Raw genomic sequence first — 17,785 nt, 5'->3', positions numbered from 1 at the left:
TCGAACTTTCCTTCTCATCCTCAAGCAAGATTTTTCCTTCAGCGGCCAGGTCCATGACTTTCTCCTTGAAGATGAAGCATTTTTCAATAGGGTGGCCAATCAACCGATGATACTTGCAATAATTTAGATCATTAGTCCTTCCAGCTTCGTCTAGACGCTTCATTTTAGGTAACTCAAAGAGTTCTTCAAAAATTGTTGGAATATCAGAGTCCAAGAATGGATATTCTTTCTCTTGCATTTCCTTCAAAGTTAACTTTCGGCCAGCTTTATCCTGCAAGGACGTCGTCTTCACACTTTGTTTCTTACTCACTTTTGTAGTGACCTTTAATGGCGAGGCATTAACAATCATTGATTCCTTGCTCTCAGACTTCAGCATAAATTTGCCTCATTTTTTTATTTCTTGTTTATCCTTCCCTTTGCGAGGTTCATAAATGGGTGGTCCTTGATTTCCACTTGAAGACATTCTTAACTCCATATCATGAGCACGTATAGCTAATTCTTCAAAATACTTAGGCCTGATACCCTGTAGGATGTAGCGAAGTCCCCAATGCATTCCTTGGATACATATTTCTATTCCAGAAGCTTCACTAAGTCTATCTTTATAGTTGAGACTCACATGCGTCCATCAATTGATGAAATCAACGACCGGCTCATCCTTCTATTGATGCATGTTTGTGAGTTCAACCATACTTATAGTTCGCCTCGTGCTATAGAAGCGATTGAGAAATTCATGTTTAAGTTGCTCCCAACTATCGATGGAACCGGCCTCGAGATCAGTGTACTAATCAAAAGCATTCCTTTTAAGGATCAGACAAACTGCTTGACAAGATAATCTCCATAGGTTCCAGCATTATTATAAGTTTCGACGAAGTGTGCAATGTGTTGCTTTGGTTTTCTGTTACAGTCGAATTATTGAAATTTTGGGGGTTGATAGCCTGCAGGCATCTTCAAACTATCAATTCTCGTAGTGTATGGCTTTGCATATGCGAGAGAAGACTTGGTAACAACATCGTACTTATCCTTGATGGTTCCCATGATGAAGACTTTTAATTGGTCAATGGGAATAATCCCATCAAATGAAATCTGAAGTTCTTTATGAGTCATTGTTTGCCTTGCAGATTAGTCTCCTTTATCTTGCATCACAGGGAGCTTTCCAGGTGCATGACTTGAATCTCCCTCTATCATGCTTTCAACTCTATCTGTTAGCTTAATAATTTGATTATTTTGATCTTACATATGTTTCTTAACCCCTCAATTACCTTCGTTGAATTTGCGAGTTGTTCTTCAACAGTTGAAGTGTTAGTCACGATTGCTTGGATAACCGTCGTGGATGGTAGAGCAAAACATAGATTTTTTCTTACACCATACTTTGAGTGGAACAACTCACGTGGAGTGATTGAAGCAGATCCAGTGATCAAGACATCATCATCATCTTGTGTGATGAGATTCTTAGTTCTAGATGGGCTAAGTAGAGCCAATGTCTTTTCAACAATTTCAGCAATGTTCGCTCCTTCTTCCAATTCAGTTGAAAATGATCTTGCCCCCTTTGAGGATCGAAAATCAAAGATAGGAACTGATGCAGACGACATTTGAAATGCTTGTTGTTCTAGCAAGTTTGCTTTGTTCCTAGTGATAGGTCCTACGCTTTCGATAGTAGCATCCAGCAAGTTTTCAAGATCAGAGGAAAACTTGGAATCTGTAGCCTTAGTAGTAGTGAGTTTGAAGTTGATCTTCTTTGGAGCCATTTCATTGTTCTTGAAATTTAGTAATTGAAGAGATGAGAGGTAGAGATTGTCCCATTGGGCGTGCTAGAAATTTATAACAATTTTTTGCGTCGAGAAAAATAAATAATCAAGATACAAAATTGCATAACAAATGTAGTATTTGATTTCAATAAATATTGAGTGTTACAATCTCTATGGTATTCCTCTGATTCTTCAAGAATGTAAACTATCTTGATGAACTTGATTTTGATTTTGATTCAAGGGCTTGTAAAGCTTAATTCTCTTTCTTGAACTTGAATTTGGATTTGATCTCGAACGCCTTGGTATTTGATTTTCCTTCGTTCTTGATCTTGAACTTGAACTTGTAGCTTGTAGATAAATCTGTGGTATTTGATCCACGAGCTCTCTGCTTGCTTCTTGTTATCACCTCAGGTGTCTTCTAGCTTTATGAGGACCTATATTTATAGTTGTAGAGAGTGGTGCGGCTCTATGATTTGATTGGTCCGTTTGAACTGACCAATACCATCTAGACACTTGGCATAACTCTACTGGTTGTTGATTTGACTTGGTATGCCACCCTTTCTTGACACATGGCATGATTTTATTGGCTCTTTCCTTTGACTTGGATCGTCACATCATTTGACACGTGGCATTAAGATGGGCTAATAGCCATTTGGACCTTGAGCTAATGAAGTGGGCTTATCATTTAATTTGTAGTCCAATTAAATGTACTAGCCCAACACTTATATTTTAGATTTAAATAATTAACCCAATTTACTAGCCACAATATTTGTTTGGACTAGTGTCTTGAATTTAATATGGTCCAAATTATTTTATGGATTTAAATCCGATAAAATTTAAATGCTTGCACATGTGACTATGTCTTTTCTTTCTGGTGTATTTTCACGTGCTCCCAATAAATTGTTGGGAGTGTGTGAACAAAGTCCCACATGGAAAGTAGAAAAGAAAAATAAGCTACTTATAAGTAATTGGATATTCTTAATGGTGTGAGGCATTTTGGAGAAAATCGTGCGGGCTTGGCCCAAAGCGGACAGTATCACACCATGTTAAGAGTATTTTTGGACCGTTTTAACCCAACAACTGGTATCAGAGCTTCTGCCTAAATTATCTACTTTGACGAATGTGGAAGTTATATCAATATCTATGTTGAAGATCTTCATCTTAAGAACACGTTACTATGTCTTTTTCTTGCTGGTGTATTTTCACGTGCCCCCAGCAAATTTCGAGTTAGTTTTACTTGTGTAAGTTCGAATGATTGTGAAGTTTTACTTGTATAAATTCGATCTATAGGATATTATTCTGAAATTTTATTTGTAACAGTACGACTTGTATAAGTTTTGAATTTCAGGACAAGGTCATGGAATTTCATTTGCATCAATTTGAACTCCAGGAGAATTTCTGAAGTACCTGTGCTATCTTTCAACTATTTGACTGCATTTTTTAGCTATGACTATTTGTCAACTGCTTTGCGAACGTTATCTATATTTTAACTAATAGTTTTAAAAGTGGCTACTTGGTATCACACTTACAGCAAACATCGAGCAGATAACACAAATAATTTATTAACGCAACATGTTTTAACCTGCTCAAACATAATCCAACCCACCCACTTGACATTCATGAGGGAAATACACATTCGAAATAGTAAAAATTTTATGCGATACCCTATTTGTACATTGTTATTTGACATGTATTAATTTTTTTTAAAATTATTTAACATGTACCTAATTTTATTAAACTTCAGACAAAGTAAGTTGTCTCTGCCTCTCCTCCTCCTCCTCATTCTTCTCGTTTCTTCTTCTTCTTCTTTGTTCTCCTTCTTGATTGTTGAAACTGTGGAACAAGAATTTAGTGTGATAAGAAAAAGCTTCTTTAACGTGAAGATTTGAACGGTAAGTGAAACTTATGTTAGATTTATTGTTATTTAAGAAGAATAACTCCAGAACATTAACAAATTATATTTTTTGTAAATAGGTTGTTAGATTTATTGTTAGTTTGACAATTTGATTATTGAAATTTATTTTTTAAGATATTTCAAACTTACTTTTTAAATTTGAGTTTATTTGGAAAAGATTTGGATGCTAAACTCTAATAGCACGAGTTAAAAGTGGCTACTTGTTTTAGAATAACAGCCAAAATGGGCAAGCTAGTTCATGAGCGTGCACGCAGAGGATCAATAGTCAATTCCCACAAAACAGGAAAAACGACAAATGGACGAATCAAACAGGGTAAAATGAGTGGAAGAGAATCTCCCTGACGTGGCACGAATCAACCGGTCAATAAACTCGAAAACCAGCAGATAACCAGAATAAAAATTAATTTAGTAATTAATGAAAATTGTTTTTGCACTTGCTGCAGTGGAAATCTAGGGTGCATTGTCTTACTATAATATTTTCCACCAATCTATAAGAGTAATAGAAAAGAATCAGTGAAGAAAGAAGAGAGGAGGAAAAATGGAGGAAATAGGGTTTCTGGGGATGGGTATAATGGGAAAGGCAATGGCCGTCAACTTGCTCCGCCATGGTTTCAAAGTTACTGTTTGGAATCGCACTCTCTCCAGGGTATATATTCTTTTCTCCCTTATCTTTTCACGAGACCCGGCCCCATGAATGATAGGTGTGTTAAATATATGGAAGAAGGGATTTAAGAAAGTGAAATATATATATATTAACTCAAACATTATAAGATTGAACTTTGTATTAAGCCTACTTTGCGGATTATGAGTAATAATTATTATGATGAAACTCCCTCTGCAACTCATCTACTCTGTATGTGCTGTTTTAATAGAGATGGATTTGACCAACGTGTGTTTTCTATCTTGAATACATTATTTTGCAACAACAAAAAAAGATCCCTTTGTACAACTCGAGACTTGTGTGATTATGCATTTATGTACTTTTCAGCTTTGTTTCCCTGTTATGTTTCTCTTGTATGTCTCATGGCTACTGAATTTATGAAGAAATCCCCACCATTGATAGGGTTAAACTCAGTGGATAATAGGCCACCCTTCTCCTTGTTTAAGGCAGGAGAGGTGTACCTAACCCACACATCACGCGCTCACTCTTACTAGGCCAAAGCTTTATGAACACGAAATTTTGTGAATGTATTGCAAGAACTAAGGTGTTTAAATCCATTTTTCAGCTGTCTGCTTTGGTAGTTTCCAGTGCAAAATCAGGGCAATTTAGAGTTCAATAGGTGAAATGGACGTGGAAACTATTTATGAATAATTTCACATTTTTATAACTATCTCAAAATGTAACAACTATGTATTGACTTGTGTACAATTGATCATTACCTTCACATTAATAATCAAAGATTTACCTTCCTTTCATGCAAATAATTCTGCAATTCATGATCAAGATTTTCTTATGAGTGCAGTGTGATGAGCTAGTGCAACATGGAGCTTCTGTTGGAGAAACTCCTGCAGCGGTAGTGAAGAAATGCAAGTATACAATTGCAATGTTGTCTGATCCTGCTGCAGCTCTTTCAGTTAATCAGCCTATACAAACATGTGAATAGAATTCAAATCATTGTAAGTTTGTACCTAATGAGAATTTGTTTTGTGATCGCCTAGGTGGTTTTCGACAAAGATGGTGCTCTTGAGCAGATATGTGGTGGGAAGGGGTATATAGACATGTCGACCGTTGATGCTGATACTTCTTCAAAGATTAGTGAGGTTGGAATTGCATGCTTGCCGAATTAATTCTTGACTTATTTTACATATTCATCACTAGAGCTGAAGCAGTGTACTATCAGAATCAAGTTTATGATGAATACTGCGCATATTAGAAGAGAACTCCTGTTATAAAAAGCAAAGAATTAGTAAAGTTGAAGTGAAATACTAATAGTGAATGATTACAGGCCATTACATCAAAGGGTGGTTCTTTTGTTGAAGCTCCGGTTTCAGGGAGCAAAAAGCCAGCTGAAGATGGCCAACTAGTAATTCTAGCAGCTGGGGACAAGGTAATATTATTTAATGGAACAACACTCTTATTATCTTTGGTTTGCTGCACAACATGGAGCTTGTGAAAAGCAACAAGCCTTGGATTGCTATAAGAGACACGTAAAAGAGTAGATAAAATAACAAAACACCTGCAAATGTGATTGTTAGACTCTTAACTGTAAATAGATATATTTGTCACACACACAAAGTACATTATAACATGTGCTTAAAAAAAAGATGTATGAATTTGTCTTCATGTTGTGGCAATGAAGATATAAGTTGATCAACTACATGAACTTGTGTTGATGATATCTCAATTTTGTTCAATCCTTGTAGGCGCTATACGATAAAGTGCTACCTGCTTTTGATGTCTTGGGAAAGAAATCCTTTTTCTTGGGACAGGTTGGAAATGGAGCAAAAATGAAACTTGTTGTTAATATGATCATGGGCAGGTAATTAATTGCCAGTGCCTTTCATTTAACTCTTTTTTATGTTTATTTAATTTTGATATTCCGTAATGTGCAGTATGATGAACGCGTTTTCGGAAGGAATTGTATTGGCCGACAAAAGTGGATTGGACCCTCATATCCTTCTTGATGTGTTGGTAAGCTTATATTGCTATTTCCCTTAAACAATTCCACTTAAATAAATCATTCAGAAATTCTGTCTTCTCACAGGACCTTGGAGCCATTGCTAACCCAATGTTTAAGATGAAAGGACCTGCTATGATCAACAACAATTACCCGCCGGCATTTCCTCTCAAACACCAGCAAAAGGACATGAGGTTGGCTCTGGCACTCGGAGACGAGAATGCAGTGCCAATGCCAGTGGCTGCTGCTGCTAATGAGGTACACACGCCATTACATTAGTTTTTATCTTCTATTCTCGCTTAAGGGCCTAATAAAGTCTTAAAATTTGCCTGCAGGCATTCAAGAAGGCGAGGAGCTTGGGCTTGGGAGACCATGACTTTTCAGCTGTGTTCGAGACTATAAGGGGAGCTCAAAGTTCAACCTGAATGCAAGAAAAAGTCATAGCAATCAAAGTTCAGAAGACCCTCCATCATCCATTTTGCCAACTCTTGTAGTCTCTGAAATTATTAGTTAGTAGAAATTGTGACACCCAACCTCTCTATGAACTATTCAAGTGCAAGTGCAAGTGCAGAATTTGAGAATTTATAAGCCCTCTTCTGTTGCGTAGAGTTTTGCAAAAGAGAGTTAAAAATCATCCTGGATTTCAAAGTATGTTTAAGGTCTGGAATGATAAAAGTGTAATTCATGGAGAAATCGTAAATAATCACTTGCTTTGATCAACTCCCATATTCCTTTTACATGGCAATCAAGTGAGCTTGGAGTATAGAAAATCCACTCGTGTCATCAGTATCTCTGGAATTGCGACCAAATCTGATTTCATCTTTTACCGGAAAAGCAAGAGGAAGATGATACGGATGCTGAATGTTTTAGGAAAAAGAAGCTAGAGCTAAGAAGAGAATGAAAACTAGGGCAAAATAAGATTTCATTCATGGCCTCTGAAAAGGGCAAACATGATTACACACAGGGAAACAAGACACTAGGGACCAAAGTGAAATTAAGGAAACTTAAAATAATAAAGTGACTAACTTATTCCAACGCCCACTACAACTGCTCAAACCTCAGGCACCAGTTCCCCAAGCATACAATTCCCTAGCCAATTCCATATAGTATCAGAAAGAAAGATATTTCTTCCCCCCCCCCTCCCCCCTTGATGGGTTATTATTATGAATTTGTATACGGTCAAAATTGAGTTTGCCCTTTGCATGACTAATCGAGACTGGAACATGATAGGCCAAGGTTCAACCTCGTGTAATATCGAGTCATGATGCGAAGTTAGGTTGCCAAGCTCGTGACTCAGAGACCGATCAAGATCGAGATCGAACGAGATCGGGAAAAACTTATCGAACCAAAAAACAGAAAAGCCGGAATATCCGCAATTGGGCGAGAATCTCGACGGAAATCCCGGCGCATATCAAGGATAGACCAATTAATTAACTTATCATGAGATTCTTTATTGTATTTAGAATTATATTAAGAGTGGGACTTCCCTACTATATAAAGGGGGCCTGATCATTTGTAGAAGGGAGGACAATTCACGTAATACAAAGCTATATACTGTCTTCTTTCAGCTTTCAATATTTTGTTACTCTGTTCATATACTAGCAGAATCTCCACTTGGTTTGAGAGTGATCTGACTCGAGGGCCAAGGCTAATTGATTCGTCCGATTTGCATTTATTTCTTTTACGGTTGATTTCAGTATTAATATATTTTTTTTTTTCAATTTGTGTCAAGTTGTATCACGTATCCTTAGAGCCGCGTATAAATTCAATTGTTATCCATTTTTCGGGTAAACAGTTTGGCGCCCACCGTGGGACTAAGGATAATAGTGGTTATTTGATACAAATATCTATAAAACACACAATTTTACACTTGCTCTTTGAAGTATCTTTGATTTCAGGCTAAAATGACGAACTCTCAATTACTGCCCTTGCATATCGACAATGGATCTAGCCATCAAGGTGAGAATAACAACGTGACTCCCGGTGATGTAAGGCCACCCGCTGACCCTGTTGGGACTCGGGCCATGGATCCGATTGACGTTAATTCATATATGGCCATCGACGCGGACCGGCATACTAGTCCCGAAAACAGTGTCCATGGTGGAACCCGATCTGCAGATCAAAATACCCAAAATATCGGAGAAGACGGGATCAACCTACGTATTATCTTCGAAATGTTGCAAGCTCAACAGGTGGCAATAGCTCAGTTGCAAAGCCAAACCCAGGCACCGAGCAGGGCTGAGCCCGGTCCACCCCAAGAAGTCACCCATAGAACGGGGCCAGCCGTGGTAAGGTCAAATGAACAAGAATCTAGGGCTAACCCCGAAATTATAAAAATGCTTGAGGAACTGACAAAGCGGATAGAGTCAGGGGAAAAGAAAATCGAAGCAAACGATAAGAAGGTGGAAACTTATAACTCCATGGTTGATCAGATCTCAGGGGCACCACCAATATTGAAGGGTTTGGATTCCAAAAAGTTCGTACAAAAGCCTTTCCCCCCCAAGCGCGGCTCCCAAACTGATCCCCAAGAAGTTCCGCATGCCCGAGATTCCTAAGTATAATGGAACGACCGACCCCAATGAGCATGTCACCTCTTACACGTGTGACATTAAAGGGAATGATCTAGAGGACGAGTCACCCCAAGAGCAAGGTGGGGAGTTCTTGGAGGGAGGGAGTCGAGGGTCTATCGGAAACAGCCTCTCTACCCCAGGGTAGGGGTAAGGTCTGCATACAAACTACCCTCCCTAGACCCCACTAGTGGGATTATACTGGGTTATTATTGTTGTTGATTTAGAGGATGACGAGATCGAATCCGTGTTACTAAAGAAATTCGGGGAAACCCTGTCAAAAGGAGCAATGATATGGTACCATAATTTACCACCTAACTCTATCGATTTTTTTGTCATGCTTGCAGATTCTTTTGTAAAAGCACACGCCGGAGCCATAAAGGTTGAGACTAGGAAGTCAGACCTTTTCAAGGTAAAGCAGAAAGATAACGAGATGCTCAGAGAGTTTGTGTCTTGGTTCCAAATGGAACGAATAGAGCTACCACCAGTCACCGATGATTGGGCCGTTCAAGCTTTCACTCAAGGACAAAATGAACGAAGCTCAGTGGCTTTACAACAGTTGAAGCGAAACTTGATTGAGTACCCGGCTGTTACCTGGGCCGATATACATAATCGATATCAATCGAAAATTAGAGTCGAAGACGACCATATGAGGGCTCCTTCTGGGTCCGTTACCAAAAGGGACGTCGATCGAGAATCAAGGTTGAACAGGGATCGATACCAGCCGTATAATAGAGATCGTAGGGGCAACGGACCTGGGCACAACATCGTACGAGGTGAAAGGAGAAATGATCGAGGCCAGAGCTCTCGAGGGCTCATGAGCAAGAATGGTTCCGACAGGCATACCGGACCTAAGGAAGCACCGCGATTGTCGGAATATAACTTCAATGTTGATGCATACTCCATCGTATCGGCTATCGGACGTATCAAGGATACTAAATGGCCTCGACCTCTGCAAACCGATCCAGCCCAGAGAAATCCCAATCAAGTATGCAAGTATCATGGCACCCATGGCCACAGAACGGAAGATTGCATGCAGTTGAGAGAAGAAGTAGCCCGGTTATTCAATGAAGGGAACCTTCGGGAGTTTCTAAGTGATCGGGCCAAGAATCATTTCAAAAACAGAGAGTTCAATAGACAAAACGCGCAAGAAGAACCGCAATACGTTATTCACATGATTGTGGGAGGGATCGATGTTACCCAAGGGCCAGTGTTAAAACGCACTAAGGTGTCGATCATAAGGGAGAAGCGATCTCGGGCTCAAGATTACGTACCGAAAGGAACCTTGTCCTTCAACGACGAAGACACATAAGGAATCATGCGGCCCCATAACGATGCGCTGGTAATATTTGTACTCATGAATAAGACTCAAGTTAAACGTGTGTTAATTGATCCAGGTAGTTCGGCCAATATTATTCGATCGAGGGTCGTAGAACATCTCGGCCTACAGGACCGGGTTGTGCCCGCGGCCCTAGTTCTAAATGGATTCAACATGGCATGTGAAACTACTAAGGGCGAGATAACTTTGCCAGTAAACATGGCCGGGACCATCCAAGAGACGAAGATCGAGGGCGACATGAGATATAACGCCTTGTTCGGGAGACCATGTATCCACAACATGAGAGCAGTGCTCTCGACCCTTCACCAAGTTCTAAAATTCCCAACACCATAGGGAATCAAAACAATATATGGGGAGCAACCCGCCGCAAAGGAAATGTTTGTCGTTGAAGAAGTGATTCCGATATCGTCACTCTCATCAATGAAGAGGTCAAATTCGAAGGGAAAATAGGAGGCCAAATAGCAATCACAAACGCCAGCCTCGACCCAACTAGAGAAGCAGGGGACTCACGAAGATGATGATTATGGGGTCCCTCGATCCTTCATAGTCCCCGATGACTCCGACGCTACCAAGTCAACGGTCGAAGAGCTAGAGCAAATCATACTAATCGAACATCTCCCCGAACAAAAGGTATACCTGGGCACCAAGCTAAATCCCGAGCTCAGGAAAAAGCTTATTCAATTTCTTATAGCTAACATGGATTGTTTCGCTTGGTCGCATCTCGACATGACAAGGATCCCACGGGAAATCGCCACCCATAAACTAAGCTTGGACCCGAAGTTCCATCCGGTGAATCAAAAAAGAAGACCCCAGTCTGAGATCAAACATGCTTTCGTCAAAGACGAGGTAACCAAGCTTCTTAAAATAGGGTCCATCCATGAAGTAAAATACCCTGAATGGTTAGCAAACGTAGTAGTAGTCCCTAAGAAAGGAAACAAGTTTAGAATGTGTGTAGATTACAAAGATCTAAATAAAGCATGCCCCAAGGATTCATTTCCTTTGCCTAATATCGATCGCATGATCGATGCCACGGCCGGCCACGAGATCCTCAGTTTTCTCGATGCCTATTCCGGGTACAACTAAATACAGATGAACCCGTGTGATCAGGAAAAGACCTCGTTCATCACTAAATATGGTACCTACTGCTATAATGTAATTCCATTTGGATTAAAAATACGGGTGCCACTTATCAACGCCTAGTAAATCGGATATTCGAAGAACAAATAGGGAAATCTATGAAAGTTTACATTGATGACATGCTAGTTAAGTCCCTACAAGCAGAGGACCATTTGAAGCACTTGCAGGACACCCTCAGTATATTGAAGAAATACAACATGAAGTTGAACCAGGAAAAATGCGCATTCGGGGTCGGGTCAGGCAAATTTCTCGGATTGATGGTATCCAACCGAGGAATCGAGATTAATCCAGACAAAATCAAAGCTATCGATGGCATCACGGTAATAGACAGTGTAAAGGTCGTGCAGAGGTTAAAAGGGCGCATGGCCGCCCTGGGGCGATTCATCTCGAGGTCCTCCGATAAGGGCCACCGATTTTTCTCTTTGCTAAAGAAGAAAAATAACTTCACATGGACCCCGGAATGCCAGCATGCCTTGGAAGAGCTTAAACGGTACTTATCAAGCCCGCCACTGCTTCACACGTTGAGGGCATATGAACAGCTTTACTTGTATTTGGCAGTATCGAAGGTAGCGGTAAGTGGAGTCCTAGTCCTAGAAGAACGAGGTACGCAATTTCCTATTTATTGTGTCAGTCGGACCTTAGGTGAGGCCGAAACTAGATATCCCCACCTAGAAAAATTGGCGCTCGCTTTAATAAGCGCCTCTAGGAAACTAAAACCACACTTTCAAAGTCACCCCATATGTATTGTAACAACTTATCCACTTCAAAATATTTTGCATAAACCCGAGCTTTCGGGACGGTTGGCCAAATAGGCCGTAGAAATCAGCGGGTATGATATTGAATATCGACCCCGAACAGCAATTAAGTCTCAAATTTTGGCAGATCTCGTAGCTGACTTCACGTCGGCCCTAGTACCCGAGGTCGAAAGAGAACTATTGATAAACTCGGGTACGTCCTCGGGAATCTGGACCCTCTTCACGGACGGTGCCTCGAACGCAAAAGGGTCCGAACTCGGCATCGTACTAAAACCACCCATAGGTAACGTGGTTAGACAATCTATTAGAATTGTGAAATTGACTAACAATGAGGCCAAATATGAGGCCATGATCGCAGGTCTCGAACTAGCCAAAGGCTTGGGAACGGAGGTGATCGAAGCCAAATGCGACTCCCTCCTCGTGGTGAATCAGGTTAACGGAACCTTCGAAGTTAGGGAAGAACGAATGCAGAGATACCTAGATAAGTTACAAGTAACTTTGCATCGATTCAACGAGTGGACTTTGCAATATGTGCCTCGAGATCAGAATAGTAAAGTTGATGCCCTCGCAAACTTATGGTCATCGGTCGAGGACAACGAGCTCAATTCGGGGGCCGTCGTGCAACTCATAAAGTCAGTAGTCGAAGAAGGCCACGCCGAGATAAATTCCACAAGCTTGACATAGGATTGGAGAAATAAATACATAGAGTATTTGAAAACCGGAAAGCTTCCCTCAGATCCGAAAGAATCGAGGGCCCTGCGCATGAAGGCAACACGATTCACCTTGTCCGAAGATGGAACCTTGTTCAGAAGAATGTTCGATGGTCCATTAGCAATATGTTTGGGACCAGGAGACACCGAGTATGTTCTAAGGGAAGTTCACGGGGGTACTTGCGGAAATCACTCCGGTGCTGATTCATTGGTTAAAAAGGTAATTAGAGTTGGTTATTACTGGATCGACATGGAAAAGATACGAAAGAGTTTGTTCGAAAATGTGACAAATGCCAAAGGCATGCATCAATGATTCACCAACCCAGGGAACTGCTCCATTCGGTCTTGTCACCATGGCCATTCATGAAGTGGGGAATGGACATCATTGCCCCTCTTCCATGGGCACCAGGTAAAGCTCAATTTAGTTTATTTATGACTGATTATTTTTCTAAGTGGGTTGAAGCACATGCTTTCGAGAAAGTTAGGGAGAAGGAAGTCATCGACTTCATTTGGGATCACATCATATATCGATTCGGGATGCCATCCGAAATTGTGTGTGATAACGGGAAACAGTTCATCGGCAGCAAAGTGACCAAATTCCTCGAAGATCATAAGATCAAAAGAATCCTATCAACACCTTATTATCCTAGCAGGAACGGACAAGCCGAATCGACCAACAAAACCGTCATCCAAAATCTTAAGAAGAAGCTAACCGGAGCCAAAGGGAAGTGGAAGGAAATTCTGTCCGAAGTTCTTTGGGCATACCGCACAACATCGAAGTCCAGTACCAGGGCTACCCCATTCATAGAACCGAGTATTCGGTTCTGATATGCAATAAAGGAATCAAATAACGAGTCCATGAATACGAGCCTAGAACTATTGGATGAAAGGCGTGAAACCGCCCTCGTCCGATTGGCCGCCCAAAAGCAGCGGATTGAGAGATACTACAATCGAAGAGCCAATCTTTGATATTTTAACATCGGGGACTTAGTGCTAAGAAAAGTCACCCTCAACACCTGAAATCCCAATGAAGGAAAATTGAATCCAAATTGGGAAGGACCGTACCAAATTCTCGATGTCAGCGAAAAAGGGTCCTACAAGCTCGGAACGATGAATGGGGAACAACTACCGAGAAATTGAAACATATCTCACCTAAAACGGTACTATTGCTAAGGTACGCCCCTTTTCCATTTCCTTTTCTATTTCAGATTAACACTTGCAGGTGGTCGAGAAGAAACGACGATAGATTTTTAGATATGAAAGCACGTGTTGCACTCTTTTTCCCTCAGACCAATTTTGTCCCAAATGGGTTTTTTTGGCGAGGTTTTTGACGAGGCAACAATGAATCGTGCTAACTTAGAATCAAGCCCGATTATGAATCAGCATCGAAGATCCATTCAACAATATCCGAGGTTTCTTTACAATCAACCTCGAATACTGGGGGGGCTACCATCAGACATTCGTTATCTTCGAATAACAACTCTAGCGAGGAAACTACTTCATAAAGGGAGGGTCTCGATAGATAAAGTTTATTGTAAGGGTCAAACGGTCAAAACGAACCGTGCCCACGTAGATTGCTCGAGCCATGTTTTGATCTAGAATAAAGAGAAGTACCTTCCTTACAAACATCTTATACTTTACAAACATTTCTTTAAATCTTCTCTCTTTACATCTCTTAAAAAGCTTCGTACTTCCGAGCCCAAGGGCAATACTCAACCAGAATACGAACGATCGCTCCCTCACTCGGGGACTGTCGTCTGACTCAAACAGCCCAAGTCATCGGGCCTCGGGAGCAAAAGACCTAATAGGCAACTCTCCGATTTCTAAAGGTCACGGCCACCACACTCGGGGACTATTATCTCGGGCAAGCTCGGATAAAATGGGAAAACAAGCCCAATGGGTAGCTCCCGAACTAAAAGGCTACGGCCAATTTAACACGGTTTGGAGACGTCCGAAATCCGTAAAAAAAAATATGCCTTCGAATAAGAGAAAATTCTTTCACAACCTGTTCTAAAGGCTACCCTCGGCAAAAGTATTAAACTTAAGATGTTTTCGGGGGAAAACTTTGGTAACATCGAACCCCAATAACGGCTTAACCTAGAAAGGCAGTAAAAGCAAGGTTTGTTTGAACCCTCGAACACAACCTTATTTCATGCTAAGGCATTTTCAACCTTTGTAAATACAAATGACAAAGCAAAGGAAAAGTATGAGAGCCGAAAGGGAAAGAAAAGCCTTATATTTATATACAATAGTTTTTTACAAAGGCCAAATCGACCTAATACAAATATTTACAACGGCCAAAAACGGCCTCAGAAAAAATGCAAAAGATAAACAAAAAATCCTAAATGTCTTGGTCTTCATCGGAGGTTGCATCTCCATCCTCGAGATTTTCTCCATCTTCGGATTCACTCGAGCTCTCGGAGTCTTCCTCGGGGAAGACCAGCCTCCAGGCCCTGGCTTCCTCTACTTTGGCATTTTCGATCTCAACCATAATATCGAAACCTTGGGCATGAACTCCCTCGAGGGTTTCCCTTCGAGCTTGCCATTTTGCATGATCCACCATGCCATTGGCCTTGGCCTGGATGGCCTCGACGTCGACCCTAAACTGGGCCACTTTAGCATCAGCGTTTGTGTTGGCCACGGTCACCTCGGATCTGGCCACGTCCACCTCAGATCTGGCCACTTCGAGTTTGTTGGCCAAGCTTGCCTTATCAGAAACGGCCAAATTCAACTGAGACTGAAGATCCTTGATCTTCTCGACCTGCATCGAGGCCTTCTATTTTGCAGCTTGGAGCTGGGTCTCGGCCGACTCCAATTGCGCTTGGATAGTTTCCTTTTTCGAGGCTAGGATGTCCATGTTCTTTTTGAATTCTTCCGCCTCGGCATGTATCGCATCCACCTGCGTCTGGAGCCGTCTGATTTGTTCGAGTCTCTGTCGGACCTACAGAACCGGATCATTAGTGGTTATCTCTGATTTGTATTCACTATCGTGAAGCACTCGAAATACCTGCTCGGCTATCTCGGCATGCTCATCCTAAGCCGTTACTAAATCGGCCTGAAGCTTTTCACTAAGAAGCTTGTAGGTGTCATTTTTCTCAGTGAGGTCCCGAACCTCAGCCCCGTGCTCCTCGCGGATTCGGAGGAAAGCCTTGTGATGCAATACAGAAGCCTGCAAACAAGGAAAAAGATGTTAGAATTATCTACAACTCCAAGTATAAAAGAAATAATATAGGGACCCTCGAAGTTACCCGATTTAGTGCATGTTGGGACTCATTGAAAAGGCAAGCGGCTCCTACCGCGTTCATCATGGCTTAGTCTTCCACGGTGATCAAGGATCTAAGGTAGCTAGCAATCCCCACGGGGAAGGAGAAAAACTGGGCATCCTCCGGGACAGAAAGCACTATATTCCGCCTGCGGTCGGGGTTAACACTCGGAGTCGGGAATCGGTCCATCAGTTTTAGGCTCGGTGAAGACCCGATAGCCCCCGATGATAGTACTTTCTTCGGTATCGGTAAACCGCCAAATCCGGTGACATCCTCTAAAGCAACGGACTCGAACCCATCCAAAAAGCCATGGATATCAGTCGCCCCATGAATACCCTCTTAAGAGCGACCTTCCAACATATTGGCCTCACGGATCATAGCGTCCGAAATCTGAGGGGATCCAGAAATATCGACCATCCTGAGCTCGTCCCTCGAGACATCTTTTGCTGCTCGGGAAGCCTCATCCTCGGTCTCTCTCTTGACCATCTCAGTTTGGGACGGAGTGGCCTCGACTCTTTCTGGTTCAGGAACTTCGGCCAAAGCTCCCTCATCAACCTCCGCCGATTCAGAGAACTTTTGTATCAAAACATTAGCCCGCACACGGGCCACTAATTTGGAATTATCTTCCTTTTCTCCTTCTTCGGGCTCATCCTTTAATCGGCGGATCAAGTCCGAAGGCATAGCACCGGTGTCCCCCTTAGGCTTGCGAGACTTCCTCGCCGGTTTTTTCTTTTCTGAGCTCGGGGAACTCGGAGCCCCTTTTCTCTTCTTCTCTTTGGCTTGCTTCGGAGCAGATGGAAGGACTTCTTCGTCACCAGATGGGGGCCTAATTGCAACATCCTTCCCGGGGCCTACAAAAGAAAAAAAAAGGGGAGTAAGCAAGAGAAGAAGATCGAATGATAATCGTTCCAAGAGAGAAACTTACCATGACTGTGGGCCTCCCATCGACCCTTTGATAACTCCATCCAAGCACGCTCGAAGTATGGTCTCTACGACACAAGGCCCTCGACCCATTGCTTGAGTTCCGGAATCGGTTCCGGCATCTGGGCCACAACTGTAACACCAAAAACAAAAGTAGATAAGGAAAGAAAATGAAAAGTAAAACAGCAAAATAGAACGTTCGAAGGGAAATACTACTCACGATTCATGTTCCATTTCTCAGGAAACGGCATGTCTTTAGCAGGGATCAGGTCCGAAGTCCTTATTCGGACAAATCGGCCCATCCAACCTCGGTCACGAGCCTCGTCTATGCTCGAGAACGGGGCTTTGTTGGCTCGGCGAGCAAGCTTGATCAGCCCTCCTCGACAGAGTCGGGGACTGTAAAGGCACATAAGGTGATCGAATGTGAAAAGACACCCCTCGATTTTGCTTGAGAAGAATCGAAGGAGAATCACTATTCTCCAAAAAGAAGGATGGATCTAGCCGAGGGTCACGTCGTATCTCTTGCAGAAGGCGACGATGACAGGATCTAAGGGACCCAACGTAAAGAGGTAAGTGTACACACTTAGGAACCCCTCCACGTGGGTATTAATCGATTCCTCGGGCGATGGGACTACCACATGCTTTTTGTCCTAGTTGCATTCCTTTTTAACTTTGTCGAGGATTTTCTCGGTAATTGAGGACATGTACCTCGAGACCGGCTCACATCGACCTGGTACCGAGGAGGCTTTTTCGACCTTAAAGTCGATGACGGTTAGGCACCCTACCGGAACAAATTCCTCACGGTGGGGCTCCAC

At 42.0% G+C, this 17,785-nt stretch overlaps 2 protein-coding genes across 2 annotated transcripts; one reads left to right on the top strand and one right to left on the bottom strand.

Annotated features, from left to right (window-relative positions):
* The first annotated feature begins 4,060 nt into the window (after positions 1 to 4,060).
* Positions 4,061 to 6,998, top strand: LOC107795700 (glyoxylate/succinic semialdehyde reductase 1). The gene is made up of 8 exons (XM_016618380.2): positions 4,061 to 4,306; positions 5,124 to 5,234; positions 5,320 to 5,421; positions 5,607 to 5,708; positions 6,025 to 6,140; positions 6,214 to 6,292; positions 6,366 to 6,536; positions 6,614 to 6,998. The coding sequence occupies exons 1-8, from the start codon at positions 4,199 to 4,201 to the stop codon at positions 6,701 to 6,703; spliced, it is 879 nt and encodes a 292-aa protein (XP_016473866.1). The 5' UTR covers positions 4,061 to 4,198; the 3' UTR covers positions 6,704 to 6,998.
* Positions 6,999 to 16,034: 9,036 nt separating this feature from the next.
* LOC142170797 (uncharacterized) lies at positions 16,035 to 17,111 on the bottom strand. Its single transcript, XM_075233477.1, has 2 exons — positions 16,975 to 17,111; positions 16,035 to 16,900 (listed from the first exon to the last, which is right to left on the bottom strand). The coding sequence occupies exons 1-2, from the start codon at positions 17,012 to 17,014 to the stop codon at positions 16,389 to 16,391; spliced, it is 552 nt and encodes a 183-aa protein (XP_075089578.1). The 5' UTR covers positions 17,015 to 17,111; the 3' UTR covers positions 16,035 to 16,388.
* Positions 17,112 to 17,785: the final 674 nt, after the last annotated feature.

The sequence above is a fragment of the Nicotiana tabacum genome, chromosome 2, assembly GCF_000715075.1.
Source record: "Nicotiana tabacum cultivar K326 chromosome 2, ASM71507v2, whole genome shotgun sequence".
Classification (NCBI taxonomy): Eukaryota; Viridiplantae; Streptophyta; class Magnoliopsida; order Solanales; family Solanaceae; genus Nicotiana; species Nicotiana tabacum.
Note: the sequence above shows the minus strand (reverse complement) of the source record. Positions and strands in the feature narration are given on the sequence as shown.